Source organism: Macrosteles quadrilineatus, unplaced genomic scaffold, assembly GCF_028750875.1.
Source record: "Macrosteles quadrilineatus isolate MER2022 unplaced genomic scaffold, UCM_ALF_1.0 Scaffold_9__3_contigs__length_116548681, whole genome shotgun sequence".
Classification (NCBI taxonomy): Eukaryota; Metazoa; Arthropoda; class Insecta; order Hemiptera; family Cicadellidae; genus Macrosteles; species Macrosteles quadrilineatus.
The window spans coordinates 26,316,342-26,333,879 of record NW_026542602.1 but is presented as its reverse complement, the minus strand read 5'-3'; the positions used below and the strand labels follow the sequence as shown (position 1 = coordinate 26,333,879).

The 17,538-nt window shown below is 36.1% G+C and overlaps 2 protein-coding genes across 2 annotated transcripts in view; one reads left to right on the top strand and one right to left on the bottom strand.

The window, feature by feature from the left end:
• Positions 1–2,337, bottom strand: part of LOC129002488 (dorsal-ventral patterning protein Sog-like) — a 48,505-nt gene extending 46,168 nt beyond the window's left edge. Inside the window, exon 1 of the mRNA XM_054430332.1 lies at positions 2,194–2,337. Within this exon, the coding sequence (XP_054286307.1) occupies positions 2,194–2,311 (118 nt within the window). The 5' untranslated portion in view covers positions 2,312–2,337. The remainder of the gene's footprint in view (positions 1–2,193) is intronic.
• Positions 2,338–11,321: 8,984 nt separating this feature from the next.
• Positions 11,322–14,811, top strand: LOC129002932 (cilia- and flagella-associated protein 251-like). Its single transcript, XM_054431063.1, has one exon. The coding sequence runs from the start codon at positions 11,327–11,329 to the stop codon at positions 14,753–14,755; it is 3,429 nt and encodes a 1,142-aa protein (XP_054287038.1). The 5' UTR covers positions 11,322–11,326; the 3' UTR covers positions 14,756–14,811.
• Positions 14,812–17,538: the final 2,727 nt, after the last annotated feature.

Genomic DNA, 17,538 nt, shown 5'->3' with positions numbered 1-17,538 from the left:
AAAGGGGTTTTGCATGTGCAAAAATCAATTCAGATTCAACTGAACATCAAAAGTGCCTACTATAGATAACTCTTGTTATCATTGGCACGTTAATGAAAACCAAAGTGTTAACAAACAAGTTGACCCATCAGATAACGGGAGTGAGAAATGTGCAACAATTCACAGCCTTCTCGGCTTTGGTTTCTCGCCTCTTAACTACTTACTTGTCAATCAAAACAACGTTGTAACTATTTATGGAATCAAGATTTATCGTAGGTGTTGTTGAATAACATGTTGTGCGTGTTAAACGGCATTGGGTGATACAAGAAATCCCACCTAAATGGACCAGTGTCAAGGGTTTATTCAAAGCAAACATTGTTGAATAAATCTTTTGTAACGCAGGTTATTTTGTAATTCCTACTTTTTAATTAGGGATTTGAAAGTAATTGTTTGTGGGGATATATTTTTTATAATTTTACTTTGTTACACTGTGATTCAATGCCAGTGACATTTTACAGGTTTTTTAAGGAACGGTCGCATTATCATGTGTTTATAACGGTTTTGAATATTTGATACTGAAGTAGACATCAAGGACCAGCGTCAGGTGTTTGGGCAAAATATTGTGTGACTCCATTGACATTAAATATTGAAGAGAAAATCAACATACACATGCCAAAACAATCAGTTAGGCTAATAAGAAAACCAATTGGTATTTTAACAAACGCCGTCAGTCTTTGTAATTTTTGTAAACAAAATTGTCCCAACCTTTAATTCAGACCGTATTTGGAAAATTAGTTTTGTGATTATTTGCGTAACAGAGCAATATTTATATTAACTATATTTAATATATTATATTTGTATTTTTTAAAACTTTTAACTTTTATCTAAACTCAAATAAACATGACAAAGTTAAAAAAAATTTATTTTATAACCTCCTGTGAGTAAAATTTTGTCATTATTTTAATTGGTTGTAACTCCGTACCAGAGCTTGTTGTTTACTAACACTTTGCGATAGCCTATGTATGACTTTTGTCTCGTTCAACGACAGATGAAATACCTGTTTTGTCATTTCAAATATACCCAAGTGATAAACATGAGGATTTGGATTGAAGGACTTCAGTCAAATCATAAATTTCCTAGAATGAAAAACTATGGACCAATAAAATAATTATCTGGGCAGAAGACCAATCATTTCGACATGACAGTAATACAAATTTACAACATTTTATGTAGTATTTAAGTAGACTTGTATTCACCAAGCCAACAATTCATAGAAAGCACGCCCTGAATTAGTAATAAAGTAACTTGCCTCACCTAACAATTATTGTCAATATTGAAAATCTCAAAGTAACGTTTTTACAATACATGTGAAAATAGTACAGCAAATTATAATTGTGCGTGACAATCCTCCTAATTTAGTAAAAAACCACTATTGAAACACAGAATATTAATTAATTTAATGAAGCATATACTACTAAATTATCGGTAAACATTGTCCATTTAAAAAAGTTTTCAATAGGGGTGATATATAAATAGCTTGAGTATTTCTAATGGAAACAATAAATTTTAATGCAGGAAGTACTTCTCCGATTTTTAACATTTACTTACAACGAACATTTATTTTTAACCCAAAATAATTTTCTGAAGCCTACGTAATTTTGCTATATAATTAAGTACAGTAACAAATAATGTTGCACATAAATCGATTAATTGTTAGACATAATAAAAAGTCAGAAATGACAAATTCGGAATAAGAATCGGCCAAAGCACTTTTCTTAGATTGTTAATAATCTAAACACGGATTGTTGCAATACATTATTTTGATTTGCAGTGGTTGTCATTCTCATACAAAATGTAACTTTTCTGAAGCCTGTGTTATTTTTAAATAAGCTCTATATAATATAAACTAGTACAGTAACTAATAATTCTGCACACAAATAAATTACTAAAATCATGGTAAGTAGGAAAGAACAAACCCGGACTAAAACTCGGCCTCAGCACTTTTCTTACAGATTTTTAATAATCTAAACTCGAAACACATTGTTGTAATAAATTATTTTGACTTGTTGTTTGTGTCATTCTCACACATCTAGTACCTTCAATTAATTAATGCCACCTAAATAAAACGTTGTATCAAACTAACCACTTAGCCAAACAATTTTCAAACTTAACCTATAATAAAACGTTTTAAATAATAAAATACTGTTAATTTACCTGCAGCCTGTGTCCTCCTACCCGCCTCGTCTCCTAGAAGGGGTGAATGTTTCCTGCACGACACTCCGGCTATACAAGCCACTACGAGGGTTACAATCACGATTCTGTTCACTGACATTGTGGCACTCCACTCACATAACACTAACGCGTCTATCGCGCGACTGACACTGACTACACTACACTACTTCACTCCACTACCACTACACGCTACACGCCATGTGCGAGAGGGGGAGGGGGGGGTTAACACTAGGGGTGGACCGGGGCGCAACAGTTGTTCCTGTATGAAATCCTCTTTTCGGATCCAGTTATTGGCTGTAATCAATACAAATTATGTAGGACATATCGATGGTCATCTAAACTCAATGATATCCCCGTTGCAGCACACCTGCAAAAAAGTAAGCAATGTCAGAACCATTAACAAAATATAACAATAGTCCTCAACGCCAGTAAACAGTAATTAACTCTTATCACAACAAATACCCCCGCCGCAGCAAACCTGCCGTCTAAGCGAATTTCCATTTGGCTGAATTGATTTTCAATTGATCTATTTAAATAACATTAGGTTTAACGAGTACCTAGGTTTGCTGCTACAAGGAAACTAATAAAGTGTGTATATATAAATTTGAACGAATGGTGTTTTTGGCCTCTGGGGACATCAAAATGAAAAAGTAAATCGGTCCCGGGCCTAAGTCTTACCATGAGACCTACGGTAATAGCTACTTCCCTATAGGGAAATTCGCTAAAAGTATCTCATCGCTGCAGCAAAACTGTTTACTGAGTGAACTTTCGTCAGATTATTTGAACAAATCGTAATGAAAAAGTTGATAAAATGCTATGATACCCCCCAAATTCGGCAAACCTGCATATAAGGACAATTGGCTATTGAGACATGATCGTATAAAAAATCGACAAAATACAAAATTATACCCCGGTTTTAGCAAATCTGCACACTAAGTAAATTACCAGTAGCTTTTTTTATCAAAGTATCAATATACAACACACTTTTTTGCACCATACCTGCATATAAGGTTAATGTTTTTGGAACATAATCGTATCAATAAATAAACAATGTACTAAATTAATCCCTGTCGCAGCAAACCTGCCTATCCTGTAAATATCCCGGTTATTTTAAGTCATTAACTAAATACAACAATAATTTAAACCTGCATGATAATTTCAAGTTGGTTCTTACGATTTGCAACATAGTCATCAATAAGTCATAACAAATTCAATTTGTTGCAAACAAAACTGCACGGTAAGTGCATTTCCAGTTACTGTACTTCTAGTGTCAAATTATAAAAATATACAAAATACTTTCCGTTGCTGTGAACCTGTATGCTAAGTAAATTTTAAACTGTATTTAGACGATATCATCAAAAAATTTTCAATGGGGTTTTGTAAGTTCATACAACACGAAAAAGAAAAGATTCTCAAACAGGAAGACAACGATAATAGCTTCAGTCAATCTCTAGAAAATTATTACCATAAGAAAATTTAAAATTTTAGAAAGTTGAATCTTTAATACTGAGAAAAAATAATACATTTAGTAAATTTGTCCATGTTTTTTCTTCTTTCGGTGGGAGAATTTTTCTATTTTTTTCTGAACAATGTACTCTACTCTGTTCGGTACTTTGGTAAACCAATATAAGATTGCAGAGGACATTATAGCATCATCACTACATAAAAACGTTGTAATCCCGTACAGTGAAAGGCAATACCGACTATAGGCGACTATCCATATGCCTCAAGTGTTACTGTCGGGAACATAATTTAGATAAAACATAACTTGCGTAGGCGTAATTTAACACTACACACCCACTATTTTGATGATAATACAATTTTGTTTGTGTTATTATGTGATTATAAACAGATTCCCTAATTAACAATACACCTACTAACTCGGTGTACAGTCATGAAATTTCCCCACATTATTTTAATATGACTAAACCCAAATGTTCACATAACTAACCAAACGAACGCATGACTCTGCATCACGCCAAGAGATTTTCGACTATTTCTGCTTTGTTTACTAGAAATGGCAAATCCTGCAGAGAATGGCAAGTTAATTGGCAGGATTCCACGGCGAAACTTACAACAGGGACAGGTCACCAGGGCTTTGTCAGGTGGGGAATCCCCAAACCCGCCCTGGCGTAGGAATCTAGGACGTCGAGCTGTCTACTGCTGCAACCCCTACACGTGAACAACCCTTGCACTCGGACAGTCTAACAAGTTAATAGTATTATGTCGCAAGTCGCAAGGTAGGAGTGACTGAAGACGAGTCGGCTAGGTGTATATAGTGGGTAGGGTTGCGGCTGTTAATGATATTAGGGTACTTTCCTGTTAAAGGGAACATTCATTATTATCGATGATTTTTTCGATTCATCAATATTCTATTTTTTGATCCGATATACCGGTATTAATGAACGAGATGTCAGCTGACAACTTAGATAAGTTAATACTGTTCAGTATCAACAAACAATTTACAAATATCATATTGAAATGAAACTGTTCTAAACTAACCTTACCTAACCAACCAAACTTGCTGTAACATTTCCAAATCCCGTTTCAAATTACTTACATGCCTTTTCTGTTATCAAACGAAATTTTGAAATGGTAGCCCTACAGCAAGTTTGGTTAGTTATAGTTATGTTAGGTTAGTTTAGAACAGTTTTACTTATTTCTGGATCCACATGATATACTATTTTTGCCTAAACAAGATCAGATAAAACAGAAGGCATGGATCGTAAAGGAAAACAAAAATATCGATATATATATATATCGACAGAGATCAGATCGAATGAATGTTCCCTTTAACAGGAAAGTACCGATATGAGTATCATGTGTAGAACATTCGAAATGTGTACTGGCTGTCCCACGTAGAGGTTTATACGTTTAATTTTATATTACTACACCCCAAATGCAAATGGGCAATTGAGTACAAAATGACAGATGTTCAAAGATTCATTGCATTTGAAATGCTATTATACACCACCCGCTAGAAGACGGAAGAAAATCATAAACGTAAGCATAGGTCGAAAATCGACAGAGATCAGATCGAATGAATGTTCCCTTTAACAGGAAAGTACCGATATGAGTATCCTGTATAGAACATTCGAAATGTGTACTGGCTGTCCCACGTAGAGGTTTATACGTTTAATTTTACTAGTGTCCCTGTTGCTCGAATTCGAGCAATTTCTAAGTGAGCTATTACATGCGTTATTTTAAAACGAATTTCAACCAAGTCAGCAAATGTTTGTAGCAAACTGTTAAATTAGCAAACTTATTGATTGTTAACAATTAACATGCTCTGCTTCTCACTTTTAATTTCTGACAACAGCTGAAGTTTCATAACAATTTTTGTTTCCCACGTTAATCTTATGGAGAAACATGAAACATTAAAGGGCCCTAGGGCCTCAGTCTATTATTATTTCCCTAAAAAGAAAGTTTCCTGCACAACTTCACGTTAAGCTCTTTCCAATGACACCAAAAACATGTCAAACGGCACAGTAGTTTCGGAGGAGTAATTGTCACAAAAAACCTGCTTGCGTATTAAATAAGTACTAGTGAACCTGTGCGGCTCAATGCCCCGCAAAATTACATATGAATGTAGAAAACAAATTCATCGTGTTATATATTGGTTCAACGTAAAAAATTAAATACAGTAATAATAAATCCTTAGAAGAGAAGCAGTCCAGCCATTTCAGCAGTTCTAGCTGTATGTGTATTTTATTTAGTAAATTAATAAGTGTTCAAGTATGTTATAGAGCTGTTATTTTTAAAGATTTTTTAAAACACATTTAACAAAACTTTTTATCATATCAAACCAATAATAGGCCTGTGTAGCCTATTTTGAGGGTCATAAAAATGCTGCTTGAAGAAAACACTTAAAAATAAACACTAAAAAACAATATTTTAACCACAACAGCACTTACATGAATACTACGATTTTAGTCTTGAAGTTACCTTCAGGAAGATTACCCTCGTCAAAATTTCCCATAATGAATATGTGTAACCTATTAAAAGATGTAGCCTTACTTAAAAACAACATATAATATAGTTGTTCATGGCTGAAATCGGTCTGGGTAAGAACAGTGCTGATCTTTAATTAAAGTGCGTTACTTGGCTTGGTGCTTTCATAACTGCAAACTCAAAATTCACCCATAAAAAAGAATCAAGTTATTGGTTGTGTAACCTATTTTTGTGTAACAGGATTATTCACATGAAGTAGATGATTTGTTTGATTTTGCGATCAGCTGTTTTGTTTCAAATGAATTAATAATGTCAAAGATTTGTGATTTTAAATATAAAAATTATTATAGTAAAGTTTTCTAAATCGTGGTAACTTAATCTCAACTAAATTTACTATTCCCGGAATTAAAATAAAGTAGTAAGATCTATTATGAGTAAACTTTAAGGTATACACTCCTTGATTGAAATGTAGTATACATTAACAGTCATAATACACAGCAATTATTTTGTAGTAGACTTTGACTATGTTCAAGTAACAAACATATGTTTCTGTAAATTAAAATTATCTCCTATGTTATCCTTATGGAGAAATACGAAACTTTGAAGGGCGCCAGGGCCTCACTCTCTATTTATTTCAATACAAAGAAAGTTTCCTGCACAACTTCACGTTACGCTCTTTCCAATGACACCAAAAACATGTCAATCGGTTCAGTAGTTTCGGAGGAGTAATTGTCACAAAAAACCTGCTTGCGTATTAAATAAGTACTAGAGGTCGTCCTGTGGTCGAAACTCGACCAAAAATAATTAATGTACAGACTTCTATATTTTCTCCCCACACTGTAAATAAAACATGTGAATGGAATTTCTTCCCTTTGTTTTGATTTTCTGTTTACATTTTGTTGTTATTTCGTCACCATCATGGCAACCCATATGGTCCATGTTAATTTTTTGAAGTTTTCAAATTCGTTTTCTGTGCTTATTTGTTAGCCTATTTTAATTTATAAAGGCATTCTGCACATCTACAGAAAAATTTCTTTCCAACAGTATGCGTAGATTTTCCCTGCGATGCACACGAGCTGAGAAAAAAGGTTTTAAAGAAACATGCTTGCCTATTAATATATAGATAGATATAGATAGATATTACTAGACCCCAAATGCAAATGGGCAATTGAGTACAAAATGACAGATGTTCAAAGATTCATTGCATTTGAAATGCTACTATACACTACCTCCTCAAGGGGCGCCCACTAGAAGACGGAAGAAAATCATAAACGTAAGCATAGGTCGAAAAAATAACAACAGATTAAAGGTCTTTATTAGTAGTAGTGCAATGCCACAAACGCGAGCTCAAAAGAAGAACTAAGTAAACAATGGCAGTCGTTTAAAGTTTCAAAATTGCTGATTCAAGAAATCTTTGAACGGCTGTCATTTTTTAACTGGTTGCCCATTTCAGGTCCGATTTGCGGCATTTTTTTTAGTTGAATAAAACGATTAATTGTATGTACATATCAACCTATGCTTACCTTTAAGATTTTCAACTTACTACCTATGGACCGCCGGGGTGACATGCGATCACCATGTACACAAAACAGTAGCTTACCAGTAATGATGTGCCAAATTTGGTTTGATATCTCTTTTCGTTTTAAAGTTATATTCGTCCTAAAACTTAATAATTGTCACCCTGTATGTATTCCCTTAGGGTTGGAAATAACTGTAAAATTTGCACAGAGGCAAATAAATGTGATAAGTACAGATACACAATACAGTGGGAACGGGTAGGTGTAATACTGATAGATACTTCGGCTGGTTTAAGAGATTCAAAATATTGCCAACAAGAAGAGTAACTCAAATTAGAATTCACAGATAAATTAAAACAGTTATCAGTGGAGGTGTCGGTACGAGTAATACAAATAGATATATGCAATAGGTTACAGTTGGGGATGAAGACTAGATATTCCCAGTGGGAGGGGTAATACGGTTAATAGTGAGTAATACGGAGAAATGTATGCAGAGGGGTTGGATATGAGTAAGTAATACTGTTAAATATACACAACGTGTTTTGCATCTTAAGAGTCTTTATCAGTGGTAGCCATATTGGATTTTAGTCACATAAGAGCAATGTTAAATTTGACAGAACATACCATTATTTGAAGCAGCATGCCAGTGTTATTTATAAAGATATAGTTTTGAAAATTTATAATTAGGTTTATAACATAGAGTACTAGGGAATGAGGAAATGTTTCAAATATTTGTTTTGTATTTTCTTAATAAATTATTAAATTAAAGGCTTTTTAATGATCATTAACTTATTAAGTGGAGGAAAATTACAAAACTAAAATCCCCAATCCCTGGAGGACCATTAAAGCTTAATTTTAACTCCTCAATCATTATTTTATCCCAACAGGTTTTTTTTAGAAATTCTGTTACCAAGTTAACATTGCTCTTATGGGACTAAAATCCAATACGGCTACCACTGATGAAGACTCTTAACTTAAAAACCCCCTAAGCTCTCTAGTATTTTATAATCACATAAAACTTTGTTGTGCTAAAATTGTAGAATCATTAATGCTAGAGGCTTAACTTTCAACCGGGCAAGATGTAGGGCCAACATGCATGTTGGTTGCGTCCAACGAGGTAACAGTTTGATGAAATTATTCTGTGTTTGTACTATTCGTTTATCAGAAAAAAAATCTACAAAAAATTGAAAAATGTTCGATTCCAAATCCACCGTGATAACATAGATATAGAACAGTATGTTTAAACATGAACGATTCAACAGTTCTTAAACCACAGAGTTTTATATAAGTGGTCAATGACTAATAAATTGAACATAAGGAGTCCAAGCGTTAACATAATTATGACATTGGTTTTCGCTGGAAAATGATGTAATCCACTATAAGGAAAATGGATTCGTTTACTCAATATAACAAATTAAGTTAAGTAAAGTAATTAAATTAAGTATTTCTGAACGCCGTTTTTCTGGGGCGTATTTGTCCATATCATTTCATACATTTAGGGAAACATACTTTGGAAAAAGACATGAATATACAAACATATATGATTAATGGTTAACAAAAGACGAAGTTTATCACTAGTGTGAGCTAAACACCTGTCATTTGTATGGTTAAAATATGTGAAGTTTGGTTAGATTGATGTGAAAATCACTCCACATTATCTTGTTTGCAAAATAAAGAGTAATACTATATTACCTAAACTATGCAGTATTTACTTGTATAGGCAAAACACAATACACACATCATAAAAATAGGAATGAGCTTTAAAAATAAGTATGATATTAAAACAATAAGTTATGCTAAACAATTAATACTGAACAGTGTAAGTAAAATTTAAAATCAATGTCTCAATAAAAGTGCTATCTGTTGTACTTTAGTTCCTTTATAAGACAAATATAAAGTGCTAGATGAAGAGAATTTCCAAAAATTATAATTATGTGCCTAAAACCCCTGCGTAAATTTTTTTAAAAAAAACAAGTAATATTTAAGTTTGTAGGCTAAATGCTAGTTTATTTTGTTTTTGCAGATATAAATGAGTGTGTATTGTGGTAGAAATTAAAAACATAAGGCAATAAAAGAAATTTTCTAACAATGTGAATAGAGTAACCTGTTAATCTTTTAAAATGAAAAAAAGGTGTTATCGTCCTCAATGTTAACCCTTCTAAAGCTAATCCCTCTAACGTCTAACGTATAGGAAGTTATTTTTTAAATATTCCTTCAGTCTAACTTTGCTAGTCTACCTCTCTCTGTTAAACCGTTAAAATACACCCATTGGGCTTTAGTTTGCTAATCAAACCACCTCCTGTATAATCACCAAGATGATCCGCCAAGCTTAACTTCAATCTCCATCTGTTTAATGACCAAATGGGTTTTCAAGTTGAACTTGGCTAGTCAACCCCCTCATAGCTCATCTTTGCTAGTCAAACTATCATCTCCTCAAATACCAACCTTCTCTTCAAACACTAGAATGATTGTTCGAGCTTAACTTTGATAATCAAACCTTCTCCTCTTTAGACCTCAAAATGATCCTTCAAAGGCATGTTTGCAAGTTAAGCCTCCTTCTAGTCAAACACTAAAATGATCCTTCAAGCCCTACTTGACTAGACCGTGCACGAATCACGTACGTACTCCGGTCTCCCGTCTTGTGGCCACGCTAGTCGGTAGTAGCAAACCTGTTAATTAATTTATTAATCGTGACTTAATTACCCTAATTTGTTTGCTCGGCGGCGCGTAAGCGTTTATTTCTGTCAAGGTCGGTCACGACTCAGAAACAACTTCCTTTACTCTCAGGTATACAATATGCAGTCTGTGGAAACTGATGGGATTGACTACTAGACTGATGTAATCACTCATTATCAACTGTCTTTATTTTGGCAAGTACGATTTCAACAACTTTTGATTACCCTTTGTATTACCAGATCATGTACTGGACAATATTTTCGTGTCCTAAAATGATTTAATTCTAGGACCCCTTCTCCTTTGCCTCTGCGACGCATTGGTAAACTCCCTAGTTGTCAAATAGTTGTTCATTACCCCTATGCACAATGGCGAAGAATTGCCAGCCAATAGCATTACAACAAATGTATAAAAATGACGTGAATATCACTAAACTCTTGGTGGGAATAGTTCATCAAATAGTGGCAGAGTACCCGTTCTTCGTACGCGGTTGGTGTATAAAATGCTTATTGCAATTGTACTCGTGCTTTAGGTTTGCATAGGGGAGGATAAGATTTGAGAAAATTTGGTTCTTTATATTTACGGTATGCTTAGTATTACACGTGGGGAGCGAGCTGGTCTAGTGGTTAGAGCGCGGAACTCCGGTTCCTGGGGTCCCGGGCTCAAATCCCGCCAAATTACCAATGGATTTTATCCAAGTGATCATACTTTAACAGTAGTTCTCATTGTGTATCGCAGCTTTTTAAATTAATCCTCTTAACTGTTTTCTTGTTTACATTTTCAATCATATGCCATCTTGCGTTATTTATACAATCATGCCTAATACATTTCTGTACACATGTGCTATTTTATTTCTTTGTTTATCGAAGTTAAAGCTTTGTAAATAAAGTTGTCAAAATAAAGTGTCGTATGCTCACATATAGCCTCTACACTATGCACTAATTATACACATAAAAAGACTCTAAATTTGTAAAATGGCGTCTTCTAATGAAGTGTCCAAAGAGATGTTACAAATAACAATTAAGAAAGCTACGCCAAGTGATATAGGAAGGTTACCTGCGTTGAAGAAAAATGAGTTAATTCTTAACAGATTGAAAGCTTTGGCTGACGATGGACATAATAATAGTGACTCAAAGTCTGACGTTTCAATTATTTTGGAAGGAGAAGATTTGTCTAATAACTATGGTAAAATAGTTGTATCAAAGGCCCAGTCAAGTATAACAGAAGAAACCAATGTGTCATCAACTCCACCAAATATTAGTTTCAGTCACAACAAAGAAGAAATAGCCAGGTATATAATAGATGAAATATTTTCAAGATGTGATGTTTATAACTCAAGAAAAGAAAGTAATAACCTCAATACAAAATCAATTCGTACTTCTGGTCATTCAAAAAATTACGACAATACTTTGATAGGGAATATGGGAAAACCTAGAAAACGAAGGTTGTCTTCAGTTGTCCCCGCACTGGATCTCCCTATCTCCTTACCGGAGACTAAAACTCCCGGAGAAAGCCGTCCGCGACTAGAGAAGCCAGTTCTAGATGCACAAGTAGCAATTAGTGCAACAATTATTGGAAACCAAGGAGATAAAAATCACGAAGAATCACCGTCAGATGTAAATATCGAAACAAAAAAGGAAAAAGAACTCTCGACAGTTGATAGCCCTTTCGACTTGTGCTGGTGTTTTGGGTTTAACGAAGAAGTGCCTGTTGTCAACCTCTCAGACGACGAGTCATCCCAAGTGGTATTCGCGAACTCTACGTACGCAGTGATCTATGACTTCCATGAGAATTCTATGTTGTTCTTGCAGGGTCATATGAACACAGTGAGCTGCGTGTCTTCCAATTCTTTGGGTAAATTAGTAGTCACAGCAGACTCTGGTTGGGACATTGGAACCTCCAGAGTGATCGTGTGGGACAGACGTCCATGTGTACTGCAGGTTCTTGATAATGTCCATCCATATGGCTGCCAACACGTGGCGCTTAGTACCAAGGGTGATTTTATAGTCACCGTCTCCGCCAACGAGAACCCTGCCTGCATCAACATTTGGGAATGGATGAGAGATAGCAAAGCTCCTGCGGCTACGGTGAGCGTAAAAGAATCTTTAGGAAGTGTTAAACGTCTCACAATACGCTCTGCTTCAAATGGTGAGTTCGCCTTAACATATGATAGATGTGTTGTGTTTGTTCAGGTAATATGGCAAACGATATTTCAAGATAATTTGGAGGCAGTTAGAGTAAAAGAAAAGATAATTGACTGTGAGTCCGACATTTGTGCAGTCACTGCACCCAAGATTGGAGCTTTGACAGACACTACGTTTGTAGAAGACAACGGAACTGTCGCGTTCTCTTCTACGTGTAAAGGTTATGTGATAGTATGGGAAAATAATTTGAACCAACAAGCTACAAGAATTTATAGAAAGTATGTCCGGCTACACCTAGATTGCATATCCAGTATTCAGGTAGTTGATGAAAAAATCGCTGTCGCTACAGTTTCAGGCAATGTAAGCTTTTATGATTTTGAACTTAAAATTTTGTTCAGCCACAAACTTTTTAGTGAACGTGTGGCGTCTGTTTCCTTTAATTTAAGCCCTCAATACCTTGGCGTTACAAAGTGCCAAGAGCATATGAGTTGTGCCAATACGTGGAAAAGAGAACCGAGGGAACTTGAGGATGCGACTCTTGAGGGAGAACCTTTCTCGGTTCGTCACTTCATAGTTAGCACCGAAAGTGGAAGAATGGCGTACGTAAACGCATCATGTGGAACACCCAAATATTTGTCTTTCCCTAGTAAAGAGCAATTTACTGCTCTGGACATATCTCCAAACAGTAATTACCTGTTTGTTGGCACGGCTTCTGGTAAGTGCATATTATTTGACGTAAATCAACGTAAAGTCAAAGTCACTAAACAAATTAGTGACAACTCCCACATTCACCAAGATGTTTCATGCATAAAATACTCGCCTTCAGGGTACATCGTAGGTTGCGGAATGCGTTCAGGCAACATTTGGCTCCTGGACCCAGTCATGCTTACTCCGATATTGAACTCTCCGTTGATAGATTGCAACGGTTGTATAACACATATGGCATTTACCTCTGACTCGGAATATCTCATTGTTTCCGATGATAGTTTTTGTATTTCAGTATTTTTCATTGGCGAACAACCCTTATTAGTCAGACAATACGTTGCTCATTACAAACCGATTGTTGCATTGAACGTTGAAGCCAACGAAGGGGATAAGGAAATCAAGGTTTCAACGTTGAGCTCCGATCGCAGTATTTGTCAATTTCTGCTCGACAGAGAGAAAAGGTCCTTTGAATTTATACTTCATCAGCAAGTAGAGCAGACAGCAGTGCCGATGTATAGTGTGTATTACCCTAGTCAGTACTCCTCTGAAGGGACCTACCTCGGGGTGAACAGTAATTGTAAGTTCAAGGTCCACGACAACCCTTCCTTCAATCCTGCTAAAGGCAGATCGTACAGACGGTGCAGGGGCACGTTTCAAGCTCCTGATTTCGGTTCTCCCATAAACTACTTGGAAGTATTTGGTGATGAATCTAAACCTTATTTATTTTTCAAAACGACGAATCACATAGGACTTCACGTTTTTCCGATTGATGGAAATCCGTTCGGAGCTCTAGGCTTCAAAGCCAGTGCTACAGCCTTGACATGTTCAAAAGTATCACCAAATGGGAAATACGTGTTCACAATATCAGAGTATTGCAGTGGCATCAGTATGTGGAGAATAAACACTCGCGCGGTCGATAACTTCTACAAGAGCGGCGGGGAAGGTCTAGAGCCTTTTTTGAAAGTATTGGGCGAAGAAAAGGAACAAGAAATTCGTGAATTCTTCGATCTCGGACAATTCCTCCATCAAGGAGAACGCCCTAGTTTGGTGCGAACCCTGCAAGACTCACTTCCGATTTGTGAAATGGCTAATGTCCTCCAAGCTTTGGGATGCATGCTGACAAGGTATGACATTTACGAACTAATACATGAAGTGTTAAGTTCAGAGAACTATGAGGGTTACATCGAATATGATAGTTTTGTCAGATTGTACATAAATTATCGAAAACACAACAAACTCGACCTGAGGGATTTGCGGAAAGCATTTCGTGATTTCCACGCAGGCGTATACACAGCACCTTGCTGTATCAATGACGTTGACCCTGTGTTCGACTCCTCGTCTTTAATCGGGAAGCTCCTAGCGACTGGAGAAGAAATGACTCATGCAGAACTGTACGCAGACTTCAGCATTCTGACAGGAGGACAGCCCGATCCTCCTGAGGAAGAGTATATGATGTATCAAGCCCCACCAACTATGCCTAAAGAAATTACATTCAAAACGTTTGTAAAAGACATTTTAGGATTTCCAGTAGATGACACAATGTTTAAAGAATAAATTACAAATTTCGTAAGAAATATTGATTTTGACTATTTATACGGACAACAATTTAAAGAAGCAATTAAAATTACCTAAATAGCTTGGGCAGATATTTTTTTTAAGTAAATTAGTCTTACGAACCAACAGATGTAATTTTATACTAGTTTTCAAGAATTGTATTTAGATAGATAAATCTATTTTTTACTCCTCTGTAACGCATTACATGTAGATAAACTATAGTGTCCATCGTGTGAATGTGTCTAAATTTTACAAATGTGATGGTTTAAATACCTTCAACAACTATTATACTCAGTACATAATGTTAGAAAACAATTTCCATTTTTATTCTATATCAATATATAGATATAGATATAGGCATTGTTGTGTTAGTATAGTGAATGCTGGGTTGATGAAACATACTCTTCTATAGATTCAAAATTCATAGATTAACCTCTCCAAACAATCTTAAGGTCGGTTCTGGCTGGTTTATGGAGAAGGTGTTTTAATCTTTACTATTTGCTTCGTGTAGCTTAATAAACTTTAAACCCATTTCTACTGAATATACCAATATGTTTGTAAACTATTGTTAGTCCTCTGGTGTTATACTAAGAGTAAAGCAAAAATCGCGAAATCTATATGAAATCGGTGCCCCACCCAAAAACCACCAAAATGTAAAACACATCAGGTTTGAGATAATAGAATAAAACCAGAGCTCAACTTGAACTTTTCCAAGTCATTGCTTATCGTTGTAGGCCCCATGCCCCCCTGTATGAGCAACCAAGGGTGGTAAATGTTGAGACCTGCCCACAACGTCGACACTGCGTCGTCGTCGCCACTACAACTTGTTGACAGCTGTTATCGCCAGATCTCAGTTGATTATGGACGTGCGAACAGCTGATTGCTTGGCGGGTAACAAGCTCCTCGCTGGCGCCAAGTCGCTCCCATCCTATCAACTAACTGCCGATCTTTCCTTGACTCTTTGCTCGTCGTATAAAATGCAAATGATTAGCATATTAGTGTCGCGGCAGCATTTCCTTCAGTGGGAGTGGAATTGATATCATAATGGTGGAAGAGATCATGTTTCATGGAATCACAGAATGTTGGTGATGGAGGTCACAGTTGTTGACAACACAGTACTGTAGTTCTTGGTCGCTTACTTAGCTTTTGGTTTGAGTTGAATTGTGATATCTTGATGGTAAAGGGGATCATGTTCCACAGAAGTCGCAGATTGATTAGAACTGGGAACTTCTTACCAGTAGGCTATGTGCTCTTGGAAGATTTTATGTTCGGTAAAACTTTCCAAGGGAAATCCGCAAAGGCTAAATAAATAAACTCCTACCACAGTATCATGTGCCTTTTGAACACACCATCCTCGACCCACAGTCCCAAAACAATCGCCAACTATTATGTTGAAGGGTGACACTTTGTACAACGCTGATTGGCCGTGCATGTGACACCCGAGCTGCCCCCGCCTGCGTCTGTTGCGGTCGTCTTCTGTTTCCAAACACTCGCTGCCCGCATCCCTCGTGGCGTGCCCGCACTCGGCCCTCATTGTACAACGTGTTTCCACAAAACACGGATACCGTTTCGTCGCGCCCCGACACAAAAACCGAACCTTTAGAATCGCGCCGGTTTTCGATTTCGCAGATGACATAAGAAAGAGATTGACTGAGCAAGGTTCGGTTGGGTATCGGACGGGTATTTCACTGACGATTGTGTAATATCTCCTATCGGGCTTTGTTGGAAAACATCTCTATAGGAATGGTGTACATGAGGTAGCCCATTAAATGAAATTTTCATTCTAATTTAAACTGGATCTACTGTACTAACATCATTCCTGAGTGTACTAACATCATTACTAACGTCATTAATCTTGAAATTTGTATGACATAAACTATACGTACATTTCCGAGAAGGAAATTCCACTCATGTGAGCAAGTTGTAGCATTGATTAAACTAAACATAATCCTACAGAATCCGATCAGCTGAATACAAGTTCAACGTTAACGGAACGCTCGGCTAATTTTCTTTAAAGTAATACCTCCTACTTATTTGAACAGTAAGGCTTGAAAATAATCTTAACGGTAATATCTACTGATTACCCTAACAGTAAGACTTTAAAATCAAATAAATATTGAGATCCAATGTTTATCATATCAGTACAATCTACACATAGACCTACATAAAAGTCTGCTGACTACCTTAACTTTTAGTCGTTAGCTTAAATGTAAGATTCGCTAATTATATGCGCACAAACAAAACACCCAAATAATTATATAAATCAATCCTCAATCTGTTTCCTGAAATAAAATCTGAGTCAATCTTGTGACTGCAACGTTCATCTACCGGAGCTAATAATTGTTTGTGCTCTTTAGTCAATACGGAGAAATACTACTGACACATCCAAATCATGACCGCTTTCACGCTAAGCTCTCCGTTGGGATTTTCTATGAGGATCTTGAGGAGAAATCCGTTCTATAGCGGGATATCTGATGTGAAAGGAGGCAAACAGGGATGATTCCGAGACCTTGGTTGTTTAATCTTTTAATAACACCAGATGTACAGATGTAGGTGGGAGGTGGGAGAAATTCACTTTCAGGTTGCACAATGAATCAAAATGTAACTTGTAAGTGGGATGTTAAAGTGCTAGCCTGAAAATCAAAAGGTTGCTGGTTCGATCCTGAAAAAGTCAGTAGCTTTTTGATGGTCCGAAACTGGACCCAGCTGTTCCTGATCATTGGGCTTTAAATAATTGATCCTGACTGATTAAACAGCTGATCTTAGCAAACAAAACTACACTG